Source organism: Coniophora puteana, assembly GCF_000271625.1.
Source record: "Coniophora puteana RWD-64-598 SS2 unplaced genomic scaffold CONPUscaffold_15, whole genome shotgun sequence".
Taxonomy (NCBI): domain Eukaryota; kingdom Fungi; phylum Basidiomycota; class Agaricomycetes; order Boletales; family Coniophoraceae; genus Coniophora; species Coniophora puteana.
This window is the reverse complement of record NW_006913067.1, coordinates 855,802-879,615: the sequence shown is the minus strand read 5'-3', so window position 1 is coordinate 879,615 and position 23,814 is coordinate 855,802. Positions and strand designations below refer to the sequence as shown.

Below are 23,814 nucleotides of genomic sequence, written 5' to 3'. Positions count from 1 at the left end.
AGGAGAAAAAATGAGGAAAGAGTGAGGTGGACAAGAGCTTAAGTCCATTGTGCTTGCCTCCAGAGCTCTGAGCCACCTATACATGCAAGTAAGTTATATTCTGTTGTAGGTGCACATAGCCTGATCAAGAAGACTTTACATTGCAAATTGCTCTCAACTAGGTCCGGCAAGCCAGCACTACATGTCCTAATACTGGCCCAGTAATTTTGACCCAAAACATAGTGACTTACATTCCTTCATACTTACCTTTCTCCCCTTCTAGTGTTTCCTCCAGGTCCTCTGGACCTCTTTGGTCAGCTCCAATCCTGCAGAGTTATTCTTCTATGCCTCCAAATCTTTGAAGTGCAGTGTAAATCTCTGTGGCGCATTCCCTCTAGTTCCATTCCCATTCTCCAGGCTGGAATCTATTGGCACTGGTACTGTTGAAGGTGATCCTTCTTAAAAGAGATCATGTAACAAAGCCCTTAGCCCCATTGGTTTGGGCTCGTTGGACTAGGGAGGATCGGACCAAGCCTTGAGGAAGGCACGATGCATAGTTTAGGGCCAGCATGGCCAGCGTAGTCGGTACATAGCGTGTTCGCGTGTGTCAGTAGACACTCATCCCTGCTATACGAGGTCACTTGTTGTTGTCTTCTCCAGGACTGACTGTCCCATCGTGAGATTCCCCTGCTAGTCATGCTCATGACAAATCTTGAGAGACAGCAAACTCCCAGACTCCTACCTAGCGGTTTGACTCATGAGACCGGCTTATTAAGCGCTCCTGCCTTTTATAACTTTGTTAGGCAGTTCTCTCGCCAGACCGACTGGCACAACTTGTTCAGCTAAAAAAAATTCTCCACCAAATGTCTCTTGGCTAAGCAAAATATGGTTGATGGGAAAAACAAGTTGTGCCAGTTGTTCTGGCGAAAGTACCCCCTAATGATGTTATAAAAGGCAGGAGCGCTTAATAAGCCGGTCTCATGAGTCAAACCGCTAGGTAGGAGTCTGGCAAACTCTCAAAAAATCAGTGACTTGCTATTTGCAGACACTAGCTGGGGGACCTGTTGACGGCCACAGGAATACAAGGGATTTGAAGGAATTTGCATACAATCACTCAGAATGAGGGCATCTGGTTTTACAACTATAACTATAATCATCCATGGATAACATAGGGACTGACAAAATCCACTCAAATGTTCAGATTCTAGGACTCATATTATGTGATACTTGAGATGTAACTCACCTCATGAGTTGTAGGTGTATCAAAATACTGTGGTTTTTTCCCCTTAAGTTTGCAGTGGCATGAGAAACTGGACTTTAAACACAGTTTTTCAAATGTTTGTCCCTCCCTATATGTTTGGAAGGCCAACTCAAGGGTGGAAAGGGTTCATGTTGAGAGATTGCACCAGTGACTCCAACACCAATTAAAAACACAGCCATGAAATAGCATCTGGGGCACTTTTGCTTACATCCCTGGTGCCAACGTTCTCAGAAACATTGCCAACATTGGTGCAAAGGGAGCCAATCTTGAGCTGGTTGTTGGCACATGCACTCAAGCCACCACATATATTCCTTGGGCCTTGCTCCTGCTGTAAGCTCTGCACTCACTGGTACCATGCTGGTCAAAGCCCTCAATTTATTTTATTTCAGCATGTCTCTGCTAATATTGCTTACTCACCCCATATTTCCATCCTATTTGTGTCAACAAGGCCATTCTAAATGTATTGGTTGAGGTGCTATTTTTGATCATGGCTCCAGCATGGACAAACTCAATATGTTTTAAAGGCCTCTGCAGATATTTTAATGGAGGAACTTGTTGTGTAATTAGCCAAATGGTCTAACAAACACGCTGATCAGTAGGTTTTTAGGCTATCAAAATACTCTGTAGCACTCTTTGTGTTTTTGCCTATTTTAGTATGTCCCCCCTGTCAAGTTTGTGACTTCAACCTTGGTGTGGACTGTCCTCCTATGGTAGGTTCATCTTGTGGGGAGGGGGGGGACAGGGGCTGAACCTAAGGTTGAAAAAGTACAGTAACCCATACCCCCAGTGGTTCAAGGAATGTGCCTCACATGCATGGCTATTATTATTACAATATATCTTAGAATTATCTTTATTCTCTTGTTATTGCATTTGTATACTGTAGATATTAAGTCAGGTCATCTGTACACCCACAGGTCCATTGAGAGATTACTAGTAATTACAAGCTCATGAACTTCTAGTACTGCTTCTTGCATAAATTAACATGCTTGGATATCTATGTACAGCTCATAGATGTGAGCAACCCACAAGGCGTGAGCCCAAGGGCCAACCCAACAAACAGACAACAACAAAGAAGAGCTGCGTACTGTGAAGCATGACTTAGAGGAGGAGTAGATAATGCATGCAGATAGCACGACTCAGTGTACTTGGAGGGGATTCCCACAAGAACTCACTTGAGGTCTTGGGGCCTGTTATTGCACAGACTATATACAAGTACAGGTTGCTTGGTTAAGCCAAACAAGATGCTATGTGTGGTAATGACTGTGAATGCACGGATCATGCTGTGCCATGTACTACTACTAATGGTAAGTGAGTGTGACATATGGGTATTGAGAACGAGAAAGCGTGTAAGTGCGCGTGAATAATCGGCTGACGCCGAGACAAATAAAACAAACACGAGAGACACAGATGAGCATCAGAAAGATCACATACCGACAGGTAAAACATGAGAATAGACAGGCTGACCTTCGGGAAGGCCAGCAGACAGATCATAAGCCCCAGGCCAAGCCCTGGGGATACAGAACACACATATTAGAAGAAACAAAAGCTAAACTACAAGTAAAGGAGTACTACAGTACTCCTATAGTTCTAATCAGTATATAAGATGTGCAAAAATTGCACTATAGTGCTATCAGCGCGGACACCCACGTCTGCGTGAACTCAAGTGGTTATGGGCCCCGCCTGCTTGTAAACTGCGCGACCTACCTTTTCATTATGTCATCCAATTCCTCTTGCGCCTCCTTGGGCGACGAGTCTGATTCTCCACCTCCTCGCGCTCCGGCGGCATCGACCTCCAGCAACACCTTGAAGAAGAATATTGTGATGTACTTGAAGGCCAATAAGGGCAAAGCTCCTGCCAAGCCCACACAGCCACCAACTTCGACGGCTCCACGCTGTAACCCTGCTCCACAAGTCATGTTGCTGCTTAACCCCATCAATCCGGCTCCTGACATTCCGGATCCGGCTCCCATGCCGCTTCCGCAGACACAGCCGCCTCAGAGGCAGGCAGACCCTTTGGTTAACTCGGGTATGGTCCATGTGACTGTTCTGAAGAACCAGGCAGACCCATACGAGGCGATGATCGCCTGCCTGCAGAGCCAGTACCTGAGGCCCCGCTCGGAAAGGAGTTTGCGAGCAAGAGTTTGGGCGAGCGCGAGTTTGGGCTACCTCAAAAGGAAAATCTGAGACGCGGCGCAAGCAGCAAAATGTGAAGCTGAATTCATCCTGGTCTACGCTGTTCTGTTCTGTATACCCGGATTCCAGAGTCAATGTGTCCACAAAAATTTAATGTGCGTTAGCTTATCTTGCTAATATCATTATCGGAGATTTTCAAGGCAATACGATAAGGTGTACAAGTGATATGCGCTTTACAACTACAACTACTCGACGAGCTTTACATTGGTGAGAGGTTTAGAGCACCTGCCAAATTGGGTCAGGCAAACTCGCGCTCGCCCAAACTCTCGATCCCAAACTCCTTTCCGAGCGGGGCCTGAAGGTCATGGCCATGCAGGGCAAAGACAAGCTCTGCAGAACTTGTGGGAACACCAACAATTGGTGGGCCTGGACCAAGCGCGCAAACAGCGCTTTTGAGTTTGCCGGAAGCATTAAGATTGTGAGCAGTGATTGGCCGATCAGCCTTTGCCAAACTGATTGAGACAGGGTTCTGTGGGAAATGCAGGACAATGCCGCCAAGTACATCATTAATAGTTCTATTTCTGATGAATTCCTATCGTACCTTAGAGACAAAGATCCCGAGACACAGAGGCAGCTTACCTCATCCGAGATCTTAGATACACTCAGAGCCAGCTTCGAGGTCAAGTCGACCCAGCACGCAATTGATATCTATCGCGAGATGATTACAAAGCATGCCAGGAACAAGACAAATATGCAAGATCATATCGGGCAGCTGGAGAACATGCGAGACCAGTATGCATCGGCATCTGGTGGCCAGATCATCAACGAGAAGAATTTCCAACAAATCATTCTCGCCACACTCCTACGCTCGTGGGATGCCTGGGCCTTAGGCTTCTATGGCACTTCTGATGGCACCAGACAGAAGATCAACAGATCTACAACTGATCTCACTTCCGCCATATGGAAGGAATGGATTTGCCGTGGGAAAAAGGTGATTTCCGATGATGAAAATAGCAATGATGAAGAAGAACATCCCGCAAAAAAGAGGCGCACTCAGAATGGCAAATCTAAAAAGGAAAGACCATACTGTAGCCACTGCAAAGTCAATTCGCACTGGTACAACATGTGCACTGCTAAAAATGTGTTGCTGTGTAAATACTGTAATCGCCCCCATAAGGGGAAGTGCTTCGCAAAGTATGGGTACCCCGATGATTGGGCCGGCTGGAAGATTTCCCTAAAGGGGAAAGAAAAGGCAACTTCTGCCGGAAATAGTGGAAAGAAGAGGAAGCGCAAAGAAGCGCATACTTCCGAGGCCATTCAGATTGCCAAGGACTATGAAGTAAATACAACTTCTGTACCTACATCAGACGATGATGTTGAGATGGCCGAGTCCTCTCAATACACTACTTGCTTCTATTACTGGGTGAGCAATTCAGGAACAACTTCCCATATATGCGCAGATAAACGCGCATTTAAAGATTATCAAACCTTAAAAGATATGAGAGTAAACGGGATCAGCGGACCGGGAATAGAAGTCCCTGGGAAAGGCACAGTGTGCCTGAGAGTGTCCGTAAATGGAAAAGAGAAGATCCTGACATTAAATGATGTGCTACATATGCCCTCCGCTTTGAAAAACTTAATATCAGTGTCTAGACTTGATAAAGCCGGCGGCAAAGCCATTTATAGTAATAACAGAGTTCATTTACTTGATTCCAATGACCAGACACTTGCCATTGGGGTTCTTAGACAGAAATTATATTATTTCTACTGTAAACCTCTAGTAAATGAAGAAAATGCCCAAATAGACAAAGAAAGCAAAGTGCACACATGGTACGAGTGGCATAAAAGATATGGCCACATAGGTATACACGCACTCAAGAAACTCAATAAAAATAGAATGGTAGACGAACTACACATTTTGCCGAGTCCAGACAATTTTGAATGTGATGCGTGTGAAAAAGCAAAAATGATGCACGCACCATTTCCTAAAGAGGCAAAGAATTGTTCATCCATGCCTGGAGAAAGAATCCACACCAATCTGTGGGGCCCAGCACACGTTGCTTCTATAAACAGGCACAAGTACCTGATGTCAATTATAGACGACTGCAGTAGATGTACACAAGTCGTTCCCCTCAAGCTAAAAAGTGAGGCAGCCTGAGAAATAAAAAAACTATATAACATTTATAGAAAGACAATATAACTACAAAGTAAAGAAAATCTGATCAGATAATGGAAAAGAATACATAAACAAACCTCTGAAAACCTGGTGTGCAGACAGGGGTATTTCCTTAGAGGTAACAGCACCCTATGCACATGCGCAAAATGGTGTAGCCGAGCGCTTTAACAGAACAATAATAGAAGTGGTTCGCGCAATCCTACTGGCCCACAACTTACCAAAAATTTTGTGGTCGCAAGCTTCATTGCACGCAACTTATTTATGAAACAGATCATATACACGTGCCTTAACTGGCACAGCCACCCCAATCAAGAAGTGGTCAAATAATAAACCAGATATAACACATTTTGAGGAGTTCAGCGCTCCCTTGTATATTTTAGATGAGAAACCAGGCAATTCTAAACTACAGCCACATGCTAAGAAACATCTATTTATGGGATACGAAGATGGCCTGAAAGCCGTTAGGTATTTCAACACTCACTCAAGAGCAATAAGAGTTTTGAGAAACTACAAGTTTCCTAAGATGGACGATGCACATCGCGCGGGGGGAGTCTATTCCCACACCTACGCAAGATGCGCCTGCACAGTCAGAAATCCCAGAATTCTCAAATAAAGAACCAAACACACAGAGTAATAAAAGAAAAATGCCGGATATGGAAACACAAGAACCTAGAAAGAGTAAAAGACCAAAAATAGTACATGATTATAATAAATTACACGAAGGAGAAGAACTCGAAGAAGACAAATATTTGCTCGAAGAATATCTATATATGGCATTTAGCGAGTCAAATGTAACAGATAAAGACCCAAAAATGTTAGAAGAAGCAAAGAAAAGTCATTTTTGGCCCAAATGGGAAAAAGCGATAGAAGCAGAACTAGGACAACTAGACGAATATGGCACATGGCATAAAGAACTGTGTCCACTGGGCCGGAAGCCTATAAGAAATAAATGGGTATTCATACAAAAATAATGTTGTGCAGGGCCGGGCTTGGCCTGAAAGCCCTGGATTTGGCCTGGCTTTTGAGGGCTTGGGCTTTGCAAAAACCAAGGCCAGGCCCTGACATAGGGCCAGGGCTTGGCTCGGGCTTAGCTTGGGCCTAGGCCAGGGCTTTCACTATAAAATTATGTATTTTGCTTCCTTTGTGCATAAAAAATTGGAGCGGTCCATTTTCTACTCAATGAAGCTATCAGGATCAATCAGATAGTAAAAAACAGTGAAGACATTGACTTTTGATTGGGTCACAATAATTGCTGTAGTAAAAGACACTTATTCATCCAAATCTCAATGGTTCTCATTGTCTGAAATACCTAAAATTAAATCTCCAAGCTCATCATCATGCTTCTCAACAGTCATGTCATCAATAACATTGCCCTCAGTCTTCTCTAAGGATAACTCAGCTGCTGAGGATGGCCCTAGCTTATGGAAAATTAATTCCTGGCAGCAGAGTGTCCTCAACACCCGAATAGCTTCAACAACATCTCCACCAATGCGATTGCACCTTTTTGTGATTATTTCAGCAGCTGCATGAAAGTGATCCCAAATAGGGTACAAAAGAGAATTCAACTGTAGCACTGATTAGAACCATAAAATGTGATACAACAAGATAACTTACACCCCACCAATGGACAATAGATATCTCTTCTGGAAGAGGCATCTCAGAGCCAAGATAAGCATGAAATCCTTGAGCCTGAGGTGCTGAAGTGTTTTCAGCTTCATTGTTTGTACCATAACTGTCTTTGGGACATTAGTAACCTGCTGGGTCAAACATCACCTTATTTACTGACATAACTCTCAAGGCTATATTCTAATTGAAGGGCAAGTGAGACAGATAATGCCATAGTTAGATCAGGACACAGCACACTTTGATTAGAATTTCCCATAATCAATAAAAACATTGTACACTAGCTAATACTTAAGTTCAAGTTATACAACCTTTTGTTACTAGAGTAGTTGTACAGTCATACTAACAGTTTTCAATGTTTTAGCTACAGGCCCTGGCTTAGGCCCTGGGCTCGGGCTTTGCAACAACCCAGGCCAGGCCCTAGGCCCTCAAAAGCCCTAGCCAGGGCTCGGGCAGGGCTTGGCCTATACAGGGCTTGGCCCAAAGGCTTTAGGGCCTCAAGCCTGGCCCTGCACAACACTATACGAAAATATGGAAAAGAAGGAGATCTAAAGAAGTATAAGGCACGATTAGTAGCCAAAGGCTGCTCACAGATTCCCGGAATAGATTTCACAAATACATTTTTGCCTGTAGTAAGGCTAGAAACTCTCAGAATTATATTATCCATTGCAGTACAAGAAAACTGGCAAATACAACAAATGGATGTTAAAGGCGCCTATTTAAACGGAAAACTAAAAGAAGAAGTATATATGAAACAGCCACTTGGCTATGAAGACAGCACAAACCATGTCTGTAGATTAATAAAAACTTTGTATGGCTTGAAGCAGTCAGGCCGAGAATGGAACTATGAATTAGGCCAAAGATTAGAAAAGAAAGGTTTCACTCAATTGAAATCAGATTCATGTGTATACATTAGAAAAACAAATAAGACTTGTGAAATTATCACAGTATGGGTAGATGATCTACTATTATTTACGAAAACAAAAGATAGAATGGCCAAACTAAAGAATGAACTTAGCTCGGTTTTTGAGCTAACTGACTTTGGCGACCCGAGCAAAATTGTCGGAATTGAGATAACTCAGAGTAAAGAAAAGGGCACACTTAAATTAACCCAAACCAAATATATCGAATCGATTCACAAGAAATGGGGGCTAGACAACACTGATAAAGTTGCTATGCCTATGGAGACAAAAACAAAGCTAAGCCCAAAAGAACCACCCGGAGAAAATAACTGGAGCAATAATTATGTGTTACTGGTTGCGCACGCGGCATACATCAGTGAGCCTATTAGACCAGATACAGCCTTTGCTGTAAATAGATTAGGCGTGTTTACTGCCAACCCAGATCTCATGCATTGAGCAGCAGCAAAGCATGTATTAAGATATTTAGCCGGTACAAAAGAATTAGGCATAACATATGAACAAGAAAAAGAAACGGACCTACAAGGATATACAGATGAGATAAGCTTCAACGCTGATAATACAGTCAAGCCGCATTCATTCTCAGACTCAGATTATGCGAACGGAACGGATAGATTATCCGTTTCCGGATATATTTTTAAGTTGGCTGGTGGCACGGTCACTTGGAGATCCAAAAAGCAAAATGCTATTGCACTATCTACTACAGAAGCCGAATATATTACTATGTTGTTCACAGCCCAAGAAGCAGTGTGGATACGAACCTTATTAGAAGAGCTAGGATATAAACAGAAAAAGCCTACAAGAATATATGGGGATAATAAATTGGCACTCGCATTGACTGAAAACCCTGAATTTCATGAAAGAACAAAGCATTTTCAAATCAGACATCATTTTATTCAAGAGAAAATAACCAATAATGAAATAGAAACTAGATACTGTCCTACAGAAAAAATGACAGCAGATATATTAACCAAACCTCTTCCCAAACCAAGACACAAAGAACACGTTGAAGGTCTCGGCATGAATTAAGGTTTGCAGGGGAGTATTGAGAACAAGAAAGTGTGTAAGCACACATGAGTAATCGGCTGACGCCGAGACAAATAAAACAAACACGAGAGACACGGACGAGCATCAGAAAAATCACGTACCGACGGGTAAAACATGAGAATAGACAGGCTGACCTTCGGGAAGGCCAGCAGACAGATCATAAGCCCCAGGCCAAGCCCCGGGGATACAGAACACATATATTAGAAGAAACACAAGCTAAACTACAGTCGTGGACAGCCAAAGTTGACAAAAGGGGCCGAGCAAGATCTAGCAAAATTTATGAAATTCTGACTGCAGAACTGAGGCCAGAATGGCGAAAGGAGCCAGAAAATGCACCTCCAAAGTTTTTCCCACGACTTTTTGGGGGTGGCCAAATTTTGGGCCAAAAAAAAAGCAACTTTTTGGCCGTGGGAACTGGCTGGTGAAGCCCCTGAAGTTGAAAATTGGTAGTCTTTATTACCCTTGCGGCACTACAAAAGTGAAGAACTATCCACTGAATGTTTTTGTGTACTAGTTTAGTGCTATTTATAATTAGAGCTAATGAGATATCCTGATCCTCGCTGATCAAATGTGATATATCCAACATTAATCATTGACAGAACAAATACTAAAGCCTTGACGGAGTACCGTGATCCATTGTTCACCAGGCTAACCCTCAATAAAAAGATATTTGACAATGTTAATCCTTGAAAGGACTAACCCTTGATATAACTAACCCTCGGGAAACTAATCCTCAAAATAACCACCCCTCAATGTCAACAAAGCTAACTTTACATGACAGAGTTAACTCTAAGACAGAGCTAATCCTCGATAGAATTGACCATCAGAAAAGATGATTTCTGACAGTGCTCCTGTATACTCTTGGCCAATGGTTAGCAGTGTCAAGGATTAGCTCTGTCGAGGATTCAAAGTGCAAGATTTAGGTGAGGAATACTTGGTCCTCTTTCATGTCTCGTGTATCATAATGGGCAGTGGTACCCTAGGAAGGACTGGGCAATGCTTTTTTTTATTACCAAGAATTAGTACAACCAGTCACATTTTATTCATGTAGTTCTTGCATAGTTCAGTTACAAAAACAATGAGCACCAAGTTAGGGGTCATAACAAACCCTTTATGGCATGGGGCAGAAGCCGGCCTGTGTTCCCACGTCCGATTTAGGAATTTTTTGCATGATTCCCACAGCATTTTATTGAAAATCTTTTGATGGATTCATTGGCAGCACATCGAAAGGAGTCGATTGGTGATTTTTTTTTGTGATTTTAGGGCAAAAAACAGGGTGTGGCCAAAATTTGAGGGGTCAAAATCAAAGAATTACCTTTTTTGGATGAATGGCTCATGGAGATTCACTCAAACTTTGTTGGCAAGGCCCTCACTCAATTGCAGTTGATTCTGATAGTTTTCGGAAGAAACAAAAGGGATCGGTACTTTTTGTCGACTTTGGCTGTCCGCGACTGTACAAGTAAAGGAGTACTACAGTACTCCTATAGTTCTAATCAGTATATAAGATGTGCAAAAATTGCACTATAGCGCTATCAGTGCGGACACCCACATCTGCGTGAACTCAAGTATGGGTGATGTCATATGGAACATCCAGGAATGTGAGAGAACAATTATGTAAGTTTGGTAAAGTAATGTAGCTGATCTGGTCATGTGAGTTGCAATTGAAGTAGCTGGAGGTCACGTGATCTATTGGACAGTAAAAAGCAAGGACGGACTGAGGCATTTCAATCTGTGGTGTAAGGTAGACATAAGCGTTCATGATGAACCATGACTGTTGTGAGTGATCGCAACAATAGATAGCAGTAGAGAACTAAGTGGCAGGCAACGTAGAACTACACATTATTTATTCTATTGAGCCATATTAATTATTCAAGTAGTTTTACTTCCTTTGCTTATAAGCTTACTATAGGGTGCTGATTTAAAGAACATATGGTGCAATAATTTATTGTGCAATTTTCATTCAAGTTAGTGTATATTTGTCCTGCAATTGTTGAACATCAATGAATTGGTGAGCATGCGGTACAGTGTGGTGAAGGGGGCATGTGAACTTTCACACCATATCAGGCTGGTATGGACTTGCCCAAGACACAGAAATGCTTAGCCAATCATACATCAGAATTGATTGCAGAGTTGTGCATGTTTGTCTCTGGCTAATCAGGACATGACACTGCAAAAAAAAATCACCATAACTTGGGCCCATTTACTTTAAATAGCTGGCCCGGTTAGTTAAACTAACTTTATCACAACTTGCCTGGATTTATCTGGGTGCGGACACCCATTGTGTTTAAAATATCATTTGACAGGTTATGCTAAAGGTGGGACATGCAATTTTTGACAGTTATCTTAAATTGTAGTTTCTCATGGCTGTCAGCCATGTCATTGAGCTCATCTATCTATTTTTATTTAAATATAATGGAGTTAACATAAATGTGGATAAGCTCCACATTTGGATGGCAGGCAATGACCCAGCAATGACTAATCATATGCCAGTCAATGGCAGGTTAATGGTTGGTCAATGGCCAAACAGAAAGTTATTATCTAGTCAGAAATATATGTTTTTAATCCCTCACTTTGTAAACAATATGAATCCTAAAGTCCCATAATACTCCCTTCCTTTTTATCACTGATAGTTGGTAATTAGTATGACCATTTAGAGTGAATAAGTGGTTTTTATTGGACATAAAATTTTGATGGCCAGCCATTGATTAATTGATTGGCCATTGATTGGCCACTGACCTGGCATTGACTGGCATATGATTAGTCATTGCTGGGTCATTGCCTGCCATCCAAATGTGGAGCTTATCCACATTTATGTTAACTCCATTTTATTTGAAAATAGATAGATGAGCTCAATGACATGGCTGACAGCCATGAGAAACTACAATTTAAGATAACTGTCAAAAACTGCATGTCCCACCTTTAGCATAACCTTTGTTAAATAGTATTTTAAATACAATGTGTGTCCGCACCCAGATAAATCCTGGCAAGTTGTGATAAAGTTAGTTTAACTAACCGGGCCAGTTATTTAAAGTAAATGGGCCCAGGTTATGGTGATTTTTTTTTGCAGTGTGAGATGGGACTGAGCTGCTTTAAAGTATCTATTTCCAAAAAAAATGGACGGTGTTTGATTTCGCCCGATCGCCTGCTTCTTGGATAAAATTGCCATTTGCCCGCAGTGCGATGAAGACAGAAAGGGTGGCAGTAAAGTAGCTGAGACAAAATTCGTACTCACTGACGTTATTTCCGGCGGAGTCTTAAGTTGGCGGTCCGGTCATACCGGTGTTAAATAACAACTCTCACCATACACCTGTTTACCTTCGCATTCAAGAATTGGGATATTATTCTCCCAATATCAGCGATTTTCCTCGCGCACTACTTACCTGATTTCGGGCAGTGTGTGCAGACAGGTCCAGACTACTAGTGCTGACAATAGCTCTTTGGCAGAGGCGGTATGTGGCAGGCTGTCGTGTCACTACTATCTCTCCCATTCCGAGTCCTTTCCTCCATATTCCGTTTCGTCTTTGGTGCCCTTCACATCCCAGTCCCCACGTTTCGGCTCCTTACTCCTTTCCGTCCTCATCAGCGCTTCCTCCATCCTCGCGATGCAGCAGAGCAGTGGGTGCGCTCTCTAGAAGAAGAGACAGGTGCCATCTCGCTCAGAGGTCTCGCAAGGGATGGAGATGGACAAGCCAGTGGAGTTGAGGAGCGAGGATCGGCTGTCAAGCGAGGTGTAAACTCGTATCCCCCAATACCCCGCGACGGCGATCCGTCAGGTTCTGGCGTTCTGCCAGAATTCTACCTAGGAAGCTATGAAGAGGTGTTGAAGGCATGCCAGACGGAGGGTCGCATTGGATGTATCATATTGGTCAGCGAAGAACACGACGATGTCGCCGAATTCAAGAGGTGTGTATGGTCAATTAAGATGATGTAGGACAGGAACTAACTCGGGGTCGTTAGGTCGACTCTGACGGACCCGACTTTCGTCCGTCTCCTGACTGACAATAACTTCGTTGTATGGGGTGGAGATGTTCGGGACAGGGAAGCTTGGGCAGGTGAGTTCACTCGCTCATAGGGAGTTTCGTCAGCTCATGCTGCCTGCTCTAGCGTCTCAAAAGCTCCAAGCCACCACGTATCCATTCGTTGCCTTCGTTGGCCTGCAACCCCGCCGCTCCCACCCTCATAGCTCCACCAACTCTTCGCAGTCTACTCCTCTCCTGTCTGTCCTCTCAAGGCACCAAGGCCCCGCCTCTCCCGCATCCGCCCCTACATCCTCGGAAACGCTCATGAGCCACCTTGAGACACAGCTCCTTCCACGTGTCCAGCCCTTCCTTACGAGACACCAAGCTAGCATTCGCCAACGTGAACGCGACCGCATGATTCGCGCAGAGCAAGACCGGATGTACGAGGACGGCCTCCGTCGGGATCGCGAGCGCGTTGAGCAAGCACGCGCCGAAAAAGCCGCCGAAGCTGACCGCGCGGTGCGCGAAGCCGAGGAAATTGCCCGCCAGGAGGAAGAGGCTGCTATCCAGGAATCGCTACGTGAACTGCGCGAACGCACGCGCATGGACTGGCGGCGGTGGATGCGCGCAAAGCTCGTTCCTGCGACCACCGATTCTGCCGTCTCTCCTACTCGCGACAAGGAAAATGTTCGCATTGCGATTCGTCTTCCTTCCAACGCACGCCTTGTGCAGTCTTTCCCTCGCTCAACATCTCTCACTACCCTCTACGCCCTCGTTGATGCGTCGATGGTCCCTGAGGATCTCCTGCCCACCTCTGACCCTTCCGAAGCTCCTGCGAAGGGAGTGGCCGACATTGAAACCTTCGAGCAATATCTGTCAACAAAGGGTTTCCTTGAAGGTACACCCAACATCGATGGTGATGATTCCGTCGATGAGTGGTGGGGCTTCCGCCTCGCCCTCTCTTATCCCCGCAAGGAGATCCTGTGGGCGCCTTGTCAGTCGCTGGGCGAGGTCGATGGTCTCGCAGGTGGCGCTCAAGTTGTTGTTGAACGAATTATCAAGGGAGGCACAAGCACGAGCAGCAACGGCGCGCGTAGTGGCGCTACGAGCCCAAAGCAAGCTTCCGAGGCTGAAGCAGGCCCTGCATCTGATGATGAGTACGAGTCAGAGAGCGATTGAAGATATAAACCCTTGGTGAGGATTTGGCAGACCATAGGTTCTTACCACAATACTTTTTGTAGACGTAAATTATCACCCCATGCTACCTGGACACTTAATGTTAATGAACTTGTCATAAACTCCAGACCACAAACGTCGTCGAAATCATTACAGGGCGTCAAAAGTGTGCTACAATCGGTTCGGCCTTCTTCCCTCCTGTCTGGACAGTTGACCAGGTATTACATGCGCTTTCCTCCCGTAATGCGCCTATTGGTATGCACAAACGTCGAGTTGAGATTGTATGTGGGGGATATCGATCATTGACTAAGGATCGTGCGGACAAAAGACTCGTAGTTCACGTTGCCGTCGCTGTCGAGGTGAATTATTTGGTATGAAGAGGAAGACGAAATATACGGTGACTGTACTCACTTGCCGATCTGCACACCCTTGAGAAGCTCGTCGACCTCTTCATCTGACATCTTCTCGCCCAGCTGGGTCAAGACATACCGCAGTTCACCAGCACCGATGAAGCCATTTCCCTCCTTGTCGAAGACTTGGAAGCCACGAATGAACTCCTCTGTTGAGGCACTAGGTTAGCGTCCATAATAGTAGCAATAGCTTGAAGGACTTTATAAAGGTAAAGCAGAAACAGCCTCGCGCGGGCACCAAGGTCTTCTCGTCGCGCTCACGGAACGTAGTCGCGGGGCAACATCCAAATAAAGTAGAAAAGAAAGCTCACCAGGAGTACCAGCAGGCTTGAATCCATCTGGCCGGTTGAGGATCGTCAAGAAAGTCTTGTAATCGACTGTTGCGCACCAACGAAAGATGCCACCGCGTTACAGACAATTAGCATCAACAAAGGGCAGCTTGAACTCGGGCCACCCGTACCTTCACGAGGTGCACTGGCGACAATATCCGCGACCTCAGACTGAGTCGGGTTCTGGCCGAGTGCACGGACGAGATCACCTAGAACTTCGCGAGGAACGGCACCGGTGCCTTTCTTGTCGAAAAGTGCGAAGGCTTCCTTATACTCTGATCACCGATTGTAGTGTCAAGCGGGATTTGTGGATTTGAAGTCAATGTTGATAGATCAAGGCGAGTCCGTTAAAACGCAAGAACGGCCTTGGGTTAGATCTAGCAACCAGAGATCATGCAACGAAAGGACGCGTACCAGCGTTATCGGCCTAGTGAGGGTGAGCAGGAAGTCATGCTCAGTGAATTATGCTCATAAACTTGAAGAACTTTCACTCACCATAACTGTTGTCGTTGTTGGGAAGGGTGCTTGAGCAGGATGAGACAGATGGCGAAACCCAAGCGGGAATCAGCTGTAAGGATCACGTGTGCTTGGATAGACCAGGTCTCGTCGGAATCCGGCAACGGTCCGAAACATCCCTCTGGCGGCAAACCACATCGACATGATGTCTGGAAGTTGAACGTCTTTATTACAGTGAGGAGACTTGACATATAGCTCTCGTCGTCATATGCATGTACATTCAAGTCACTTCGATGCTCTACTTTTTGTCTCTATATATACATTCCACCATCGCCGACATCACCAGTCCTTCTCTTAGACGCCTCACTGCTTCCTCTACTGAGCGTCGATCGACCCTTCCACACACTTGGTGTTTTTGCCCCCAGGACGGTGCATACAGTCGACTGGACGAGTTCCATTTCATCAGCAGACCACTCTGCATCATCGGAAAGTGGGATTGGTCCTCCTTCTCCCGCCCCAATCGTGCTAGGCGGCTGAGGCGGAAGGGTCGAAGATGGAGCAAGCAGAAGCAACCCAGGCACTTTTGACCCTTGCGGCTCGAGCGATTGGAGGTACAGTAACGCCATGAACGCGGCGGACGTTGTATGCACGAGGTTGGGGGGCGCATACAATGGCACTCTGAGGTTCTATAACTTGATCAGGACGTACACATTTAGTTTGCACGAAGCAGCTTACAGCGGACGGTGTATGATTCACTGCAAGGTGTCGCACAGGTGCACCTGTCGGAGGATCGGAGGAAGAAATATACCCCTTCGAAAAGTATGTGTCCAATAGAACCATGCTGAATGCCGATCGTTAACCAGTAGGCCCTACTATATAGGTACAAGGCCATACCTTGTGGGAGCGAAGTGGTTCGAGATAGCCTGGGCATACTGGTGCTGAGCCCACAGTGGAAGCGTAGTGTGTCGCGCAGTTTCCGATACAAGAACAACTGAATCTGTCCACGATGGCACAAACAGCAGTCCTACCTGTAGAACGGTTATATGTCAGGACCTCTGGCCGGTTGAGTCGTCCCCAGAGCGTCCTTGGTGCCTTAGACATACCATCTTTGAGTTAACGTATACCGCTCCTTTCTGTTCACCAAGTGCAGCACCCCCCGCCCAGTGAGCAGCAGCGGGTCCAGACATGACCGCCAGAGGACATTTTGTGGCAATATTGCCTACAATCTTGATATTGACAGAAGGTGCTGCACGAGGTTTGGCAGATGAGGATTGCGATGGTAATGGATTGTACTCGTCCTCGTCGTCTGATTCAACAGCATACCGTGGCGGAACAGTGTCGGCAAGTGGGTCAACGTCCTAGACACCACAAGGCAATGGATACATACGACGATCAGAATGTGTGGGTGTGGATCAGGACTCACCATGGCTACTGAGCTCTCACAAGGAACAGGGGGAGCTCGCAAGTGACGACGAGATGGTAGTACGCGGCTCACGTGATGATTGCCATAGTAAGCGCTTGATGCCGGCGGGTATGCTAAAATTGGAAGCCAATCGGCAACCGAGGGTCTGGAATTAGACGGATAACGTAACCAAGATAGAAACGCCGGGACGGACAAGCTGGCCCGATTGTTCCTGACAAGGTTCCTGACCACGTCGCCAAGGGTGCTCATGGCTGCAACTCCTGACTTCTCCATATTGTTCTCAACGAGGTCGAACAAGGCCGTCTTCGTCTCTTACATGTTCTCTTGTCTGATGCAAGATTAACATCGGACAGTACGCTCTGCCCTTATTCGCAGCCGAGTAAATGTTTCGTAGAACTTGCTGGCGGCAGGCTCTTCTAGGCTGGGGAAAGGAATTTACTTAAAGGAAGCCTCTCGGGCGACATCGCTTGCTGGCAATGAAACACGCGGCGGCATTGCTGGTCTGGGCGCCCCCGTTCTCTCTGTTGTCAAGCTGTCAAACGGATCCCAAAATGCCGCTTACGTGAGTGTACTTGTCCCAGATTTAGATCCCCAACCACACGGGCACTGGCTTCTCGTTCCCTACCTCTTCACCTCTTACCATCACCTCACTCTCTTCCTTGAACATCCAACTCGGCGACCGCGTCCCTCCTTCTTCAGCGTACACTCATTTTTAAGAAAGCAGAAAACATCCAGGTCGTTCCAGACATGTTCTCCAAGATCGTCATTGCCGCCCTTGCCCTCCCCTTCGTTGCCCAGCGTACGTTTTTTATATGTTTCCATGCTTAGGATGAAAGTGAACAATTGCTTACAACCCTCCTCCCCTTTTCCCAGTCGTCGCTGCGGACAACACTTGCACTCGTAACTACACCGTCCAGGAAGGCGATATCTGTGACAGCGTCTCTGCTGCTAACAACGTCTCCACGTACGTGTAATCCTCCCACTCGCACGGCCAAAAAAACCCGGTTATTGATCTTTCCACAGGTACCAGTTCGCCGTCGTCAACTACGGCATCGTCGACGATGAATGCAACAACCTGACCCCTGGCCAGTCCTACTGCCTCGGCTGGCAGGGCGAGGACTGCACCAACACCTACGTCGTGCAGGCCAACGATGATTGCGACATGATCGCCGCCATTTCCAACGTCAACTCCACCATTCTGTCCTTGAACAACCCTCAGATTGACGACAGTTGCTCCAACCTCTACGTTGGCGAGGTGCGTACTTGCCGACGGTGACTCACGACACGTTTTAACAATATATTTCTCGCTATGTAAGGTCCTCTGCACATCCGGTTCCGTCCAGGCCCCTGCCGCTCCCTCTGGTTACCCCACCAGCTCCGGTTCCATCCCCGCTAGCGCGACTCCCGCCAACCCCGATGATGACCTTCCCTGGTGCGACGATGAGGACGATGAGTAAATGACTCGCTCCCACTCGGCCGCGATGACAGGCCGGCCTTGTCGTCGCCTATGCCCATTTACATAGCAACATATTCATCGCCATCTTCGTCTTTGTCACTTTGGTATCCTTTGTTTTGGTCTCCGGTTGATTCGCTCGCTACCTCCACACTTGTTCCTGGAATTCTGAATGGGCAGAAGGCACGATTGATTTGTCTGTCACATACCCGCCCGTGCCTTGGACCTCACCTATCACCCTTCTTTGTTCGCACTTCTACCCTTTCATACCCTGCAGATCATTCTACCGATTATTGACTAGGGACTCTGGAAATTAAGCTGGGTTCATTTGATAATTATGGCCAACCTTGGCTCGGCAGGTAGAGTATCTTTTCACCGTGCCTGGTTGCTGGATTTTGTGTTTGATCCTGTGGGTTAGTGGAAATGGATTATGATTTATCTAACTAAAAATTGGGAGCTTGGTCCCTCGTGAGCTCGCCGAGTGCTTGTTGACTTGGCAATCAGGTACGTGCCTTCAAGTTGTTGCAATAGGGTGCTCAAAGGAACGCCATAACTATCTGAGAGCTTCGTACATTCACTCAGATACTGCGAGACTAAGAGACCTACAAGACCTACATATTCTCCCCCCGGCGCTGTATACCGCAGTTGTGCTCAACGGCACGCGCCCGCGTGGCAATTTAATACGTCTGTCGATCATCTCAAATCGAGCTAGCCTGACGTCAGGAAATCTATTTACACGTGATGGTGGTCTATAACGCGACTGTGCATGTGCGCGAGCGTCAACATCTGGACCGTCGTACAGCCCAAGCTGAAACGGAAGGTAACATACCAAAGTCCGCTGAAACCGTAATGATGTATTCCAGATATCTTATGTTCTTATCTTGCCTTCGTTTGTTCGACTCCTTGTTCTTCTGCGCTCCTCATTTGCTCCTCATCCGCCCAAGTATAGCGATACCCATCACGTTGCCTATCTCTCACTTCACTACAATCCTTCCTCGGAATCAAGGGGTGAAGTTCAAATTAGTTGACGAGTCTAGCAAACATAGACATGACCACGCCCACATCGCCAACCTCCCTTACTTCCAGTCAAAGGTCCTCGCCCCGGCAGGGCAGTGAATCTCCACCGTTCTGTGTCCCCGCCATCGACTCTAAGCGACACCTTCCACGCCAGCGAACCGCTTCGCCCAACCCTCGCATCTGCCGCATGCCTCCTCCCCCAGGCTACTCCCCTCTTCTCTCGGCTCCGACTCCTATATTCGGCGTATCCTCTGGTGTAATCCCGCCCTCCAGGTCTCGTCTGAAGCCTCTGATCCTCGTGCGCAAACTCGACTTTGGCATGGTTGAGCGCTCCAGCATCGGTCGGTCGCCGCTCAGGTCCAGCATGAAGGACAACGCCCCCAAGCCCCAGCCCCCCCGGAAGCTCCAAGCACTCAAGGGCATCTTACCTCTCATCACCCGCGCTGCCTCCGCAATTCAGGCTCAGACTCGCACCTCCGATACGCCTTCGCCCAAGTCTCCAACTATCGTGTGGTCCCCAGCGAGCCGTAAGGTCCCTATCAGTGGCCGAGGAAGGACTAGACATGGTTCTCCAGGCGGCACACCATGCCCCGCCAGAGATTCACCCTCGGAGAGGCGACTGCTCGGGTTGGGCATCAACTCACCGAGTCGGAGCTCACCTCTGGCTGGCCGTGGGTCGGTCTCAAGCCCTACGACGTCTTCGTCTCAGCTGTGTATCGATAGTGCAAATTCGGCCTACACCTCCTCGGTGATTGGCGAGAATGCATCGTACACTCCCTCAGAGGAAGCCACTTCGGTGACTCAGCTAAACGCAAGGGCGGCCGCATCTCCTGAGGATATACTCTCTTTGGCCGGTCCCATTCCGTCCGCGGCGACCTCTTTGGCGTCATTGAGCTCCGTTCCCGGCGATGCTCAGCTGGATATGAACAGTCAGATGGCCTTCGCGCCTTCCTTGGATCTCCGTGATCCGACAACAGCAACAGTCCCGCATTCGCTAAAGCTCAGGATCCCCGATCTAGCCGAGGGCGTTACGACAGACGCGCAGGTAGCATTGGAGCTGGCTGAACTGCGCACTCAGCGGAAGGTATCAGCATCAGCATCAGGTGGAACCCCAAGAACAGATGGGAATGGTGACCTCGGAGTCGTTGAGCCAGGTCAAGTCGAGAGCCATCAAGGTAAATAGACTGAAGAGGATGTTTTGGAGGCTCCTGGGGCAAAAGAGTTCTAAGGCATGTTCGAGGAACATTTCCGCATGGCCGGACGACTTTTGAGCGCTTGAGCAACCTGTAGTCCTAGTCATACTTTTGTCGTTAGTGTCATCAACGCATACCATTTGTTTGTCATGTACCACATTCTTAGCACGAAGAGATTCCAGGCGTTCGATCGACGGTATCGCGAGAGCCCATGGGTTGAATTGAAACAGTGAAACCCGAACAGAGATTGAAGCTGGACGAAGGCTAAAGGTCAAGCTTGTCAAGTTTGTCGGTGGTGTGTGGCTGATAATGAGAGCTCGTTCGGTAAATTGCGCAGTCCCGTGATGAACTCAGAACGCCGTGAGTGGATGCTCGTTGCCCAATGCCCATTGCGTCGACGGGCGAGTGGTTGTTGTCCTTACCGCGGCGATTGCATCGTATCACAGCCTCTTTCATCTATTCCTGCCAACTCGTCAATATTGGCAGGCGGTCTTCCACATGCGTCTTTAAGCTCCAGCTCCAATAGATGTACGCCCGTGTCAAGTTCGTGGTCGCCATCGCTCAGACGTTGGATGGACGCGGAAGGCTTCTGAACGTTACCGCAACTCTATTCTTCAACATGCTGAGAAGAAAAGAGGGTTTGGTGTTTGCATTGCAGTCTGAGAAGAGAGTTGTTTGCTAACGTTCACATGAGAACCTTCTATAGAAAGCGCAGCAAGCTCTTGGTGGGGACGTCACCCTTAGGCTTGATTATTATAAGTGATCACGCGCAGTCGTTCTGATGCTCCAGCTGCGAGGACTATAGCCTCCCTCTCAGCCAATAATGTTCTTAGACTGGCCCAAGATTGGCTTGTTAAGCCCATGTTCGAGCTGTGCACGCGACCATCTGCGGAGCTCTTCGATTCCCAAGGAATCCGGGTCTTCGTATTTCGTAAGGCCAATCAATCTAGCTATGGGCGGCCTCCTCTCAGAACTCCCATCGTCGGAACCTTGAAAATGCTCGCACAATCCCCCTCCAGTGCTTCTTTCGAGCCCTTGCCTCGTCTTATAACCTCGTTGACCCCACGTTCCCGCGCGTCTTTCCCCTCCCTTCTCCGCTAATGCCCTGCAGAGCATGGTCCACAATCTCGCCGATTCCATCGTGCAAGGCCCGCTGTGCGGCACTCTCGCCACTATGTTTTTATATGGCATCAACTGCATCCAGACATTCTTTTATGTTCAAAACTACTCAAAAGACCGCTGGCACCTGAAGCTTCTCGTGAGCCCCAGTTCTCACTTTCTGCCCAACCCGTTGTCTAAGACTCAGCTAATAGGTGGCAGTCATCATGTAAACTGGTATCATATTGTCTAGTTCAACAACTAATCGGGCACAGGACACTGGAAACCGCACACACAATCCTTTCTATACATTATACCGAGTACTACTTGATCGAAAACTTTGGCAACGACGAAGCTCTGGGGATTGCAGTATGGTGAGGGTCAAAGCAGTCTGATCTATCCGAGAAACCAACGTTACCTCAGGAGTTTACCGGCTTCTTTCATTGTCGGGGTGAGTGGGCAGATAGCTAACATGGACTAGCACCACTAAGCCTGTGGTCCTCCATACTCAGTTTCTACTCGCTTTTATTGTTGAAATGTGAGTGTCGTTTGAAATACCTTGAAGGTTGAAGGAGCTTAGCGGAACAAAGTGTTTTCATATGGAGAGTATGGCGACGTGAGTGTGGAAGAATTTTGTATACGCGCAAGAGTCTTGATGTCGCATCCTTGCAGTATGCTTTAAACTATATTTTGTTTCCTTTCTTGTGAGTACCCTCCATGGCAGCGGCTTTTATCTCCCTGACACTCGACAGGTTTTCTTGGCCATCGTGCGACTAGGCGAGTTGCAAGACCACCGCTACCCTGCTCCGTCAACTAAATGTTTGGCAGGATTGGAGTGGGCGAATTCAATACTCAAGTGAGGAGCCCTCTGTTGACCAGTTGTTATTTCTGACCACAAGCGTAGCCTCAAGTACCGTGTTTGGGAAACCTTCCGTCCACATGTAGTCGTGCGTTACATAGACAGGTCAACTGATCCAGTATATTCACGGGACCTTCCAAGGTAACCTTAACGACCCGGGGGTTTCTTGCCGCTTTTTTAGATGCTCTCATAGCTTCAGCGCTGTGCTACTATCTACATAAATTACGCACTGGTATGAAGAGGTGACAGTGTCTTGATTCTGTTTTTCCAGTTTTCTAATGGCGAGCCTCTAGAACCGACTCGATTATTAACTGGCTAGTATTCTACGCCATCAATACTGGTGCTATCACTTCGTGAGTCATAGAATATTTGGGAAGTAGATGATGTCTGATCTGCCTTAGTCTCGTAGCCATATCTGTCCCTATCCTAGTAAGTCGATTGAGGCTTGTGTGCATCATCGGTTTTACGCCGAACTCCTTCAAGTTTTTACGGCTGCCGACATCTCTGGCGTTTACCGGAGTCGTAGAAGCTCAGAGCAAATGTGCGTTTCCGTTAGTACGAACTACATCCAGTTCGAGCTCACATTTGATAGTATACGCTGTTTCGTTGCTAGCATCGTCAGTCACACCAAACCGTTGCGTCGAAGCGCATCGACTTAGTAATACCCATAGATTGAACTCGCGACGTATCCTCGAGCGTGCCGGCAGATCCGCCAACACATTTGAAGGCCTCGACTTCGACGGTGCCCCACCTCCAACAGCGCCGACCATCAACTTTACAAGCTCCATCTCTGTTGGCGAACCCCGGCCGAACAGAACTTTTGAGGTGACCCAGTCTCCCATTCGTCCACCAGCTTATTATTGACATCATGCTCGTTCATGCTCAGCCTGCGATAGAGCTAGGTCCTACAGAGACACATCTACATGCCGACTCTGAAGAGTCACCTTCGGCATCCAAGTCGAGAAGCGTCAAAAATTGTGGCTATTACGCATCCGACCTCGTGGATATGGCATCTTGAGCTCGAATACGTATTGCCATCTTCTTAGGACCCTCATGATTATTCTTCAATGTATCATCATAGTTTAGCTTGCATACTGTAATAGCTCATTTCCATGGCTACCTTGTTCCGTGTTTGTGTTTATGTCGAAGAGTTCGCATATCATACACTGGCACCGACTCACATGAAAAGTTTTCGAATGTGTTTGAGAACCAAAAGAAGCAGTCCTTCGACGGTAACGAACACCAACCACGGAACATTGACTCCAGTTCCCTGGAAGTGTAATGGTGTCTAATGATGCTGTT

The 23,814-nt window shown here is 46.9% G+C and overlaps 7 protein-coding genes across 7 annotated transcripts; 5 read left to right on the top strand and 2 right to left on the bottom strand.

The window, feature by feature from the left end:
• Positions 1-2,953: 2,953 nt before the first annotated feature.
• On the top strand, positions 2,954-3,424 carry CONPUDRAFT_158788 (uncharacterized protein; the record flags this gene model as incomplete). The annotated part of the gene is made up of 1 exon (XM_007775809.1): positions 2,954-3,424. The coding sequence occupies one exon, from the start codon at positions 2,954-2,956 to the stop codon at positions 3,422-3,424; it is 471 nt and encodes a 156-aa protein (XP_007773999.1).
• A 9,067-nt stretch (positions 3,425-12,491) lies between these two features.
• On the top strand, positions 12,492-14,400 carry CONPUDRAFT_147050 (uncharacterized protein). Its single transcript, XM_007775808.1, has 3 exons — positions 12,492-13,042; positions 13,097-13,191; positions 13,244-14,400. Exons 1-3 carry the CDS (start codon positions 12,591-12,593, stop codon positions 14,275-14,277), a joined length of 1,581 nt encoding a protein of 526 aa, XP_007773998.1. The 5' UTR covers positions 12,492-12,590; the 3' UTR covers positions 14,278-14,400.
• CONPUDRAFT_111890 (myosin regulatory light chain cdc4) lies at positions 14,371-15,566 on the bottom strand. The gene is made up of 6 exons (XM_007775807.1): positions 15,509-15,566; positions 15,428-15,440; positions 15,145-15,288; positions 14,996-15,061; positions 14,686-14,833; positions 14,371-14,625 (listed from the first exon to the last, which is right to left on the bottom strand). Exons 1-6 carry the CDS (start codon positions 15,509-15,511, stop codon positions 14,574-14,576), a joined length of 426 nt encoding a protein of 141 aa, XP_007773997.1. The 5' UTR covers positions 15,512-15,566; the 3' UTR covers positions 14,371-14,573.
• A 214-nt stretch (positions 15,567-15,780) lies between these two features.
• Positions 15,781-16,895, bottom strand: CONPUDRAFT_93234 (uncharacterized protein; the record flags this gene model as incomplete). The annotated part of the gene is made up of 5 exons (XM_007775806.1): positions 15,781-16,155; positions 16,205-16,310; positions 16,364-16,497; positions 16,573-16,827; positions 16,893-16,895. The coding sequence occupies 5 exons, from the start codon at positions 16,893-16,895 to the stop codon at positions 15,781-15,783; spliced, it is 873 nt and encodes a 290-aa protein (XP_007773996.1).
• A 744-nt stretch (positions 16,896-17,639) lies between these two features.
• CONPUDRAFT_77031 (uncharacterized protein) lies at positions 17,640-18,349 on the top strand (the record flags this gene model as incomplete). Its single annotated transcript, XM_007775805.1, has 4 exons — positions 17,640-17,691; positions 17,766-17,856; positions 17,916-18,147; positions 18,209-18,349. The coding sequence occupies 4 exons, from the start codon at positions 17,640-17,642 to the stop codon at positions 18,347-18,349; spliced, it is 516 nt and encodes a 171-aa protein (XP_007773995.1).
• Positions 18,350-19,393: 1,044 nt separating this feature from the next.
• Positions 19,394-20,748, top strand: CONPUDRAFT_169230 (uncharacterized protein; the record flags this gene model as incomplete). The annotated part of the gene is made up of 1 exon (XM_007775804.1): positions 19,394-20,748. One exon carries the CDS (start codon positions 19,394-19,396, stop codon positions 20,543-20,545), a length of 1,152 nt encoding a protein of 383 aa, XP_007773994.1. The 3' UTR covers positions 20,546-20,748.
• A 207-nt stretch (positions 20,749-20,955) lies between these two features.
• CONPUDRAFT_139920 (uncharacterized protein) lies at positions 20,956-23,689 on the top strand. Its single transcript, XM_007775803.1, has 17 exons — positions 20,956-21,083; positions 21,141-21,813; positions 21,869-21,882; positions 21,929-22,027; positions 22,077-22,104; positions 22,166-22,191; positions 22,244-22,269; positions 22,326-22,357; positions 22,406-22,430; positions 22,482-22,509; positions 22,558-22,600; positions 22,654-22,754; positions 22,806-22,865; positions 22,914-23,053; positions 23,105-23,129; positions 23,184-23,337; positions 23,399-23,689. The coding sequence occupies exons 2-17, from the start codon at positions 21,670-21,672 to the stop codon at positions 23,528-23,530; spliced, it is 1,077 nt and encodes a 358-aa protein (XP_007773993.1). The 5' UTR covers positions 20,956-21,083; positions 21,141-21,669; the 3' UTR covers positions 23,531-23,689.
• The last annotated feature ends 125 nt before the right edge of the window (positions 23,690-23,814 follow it).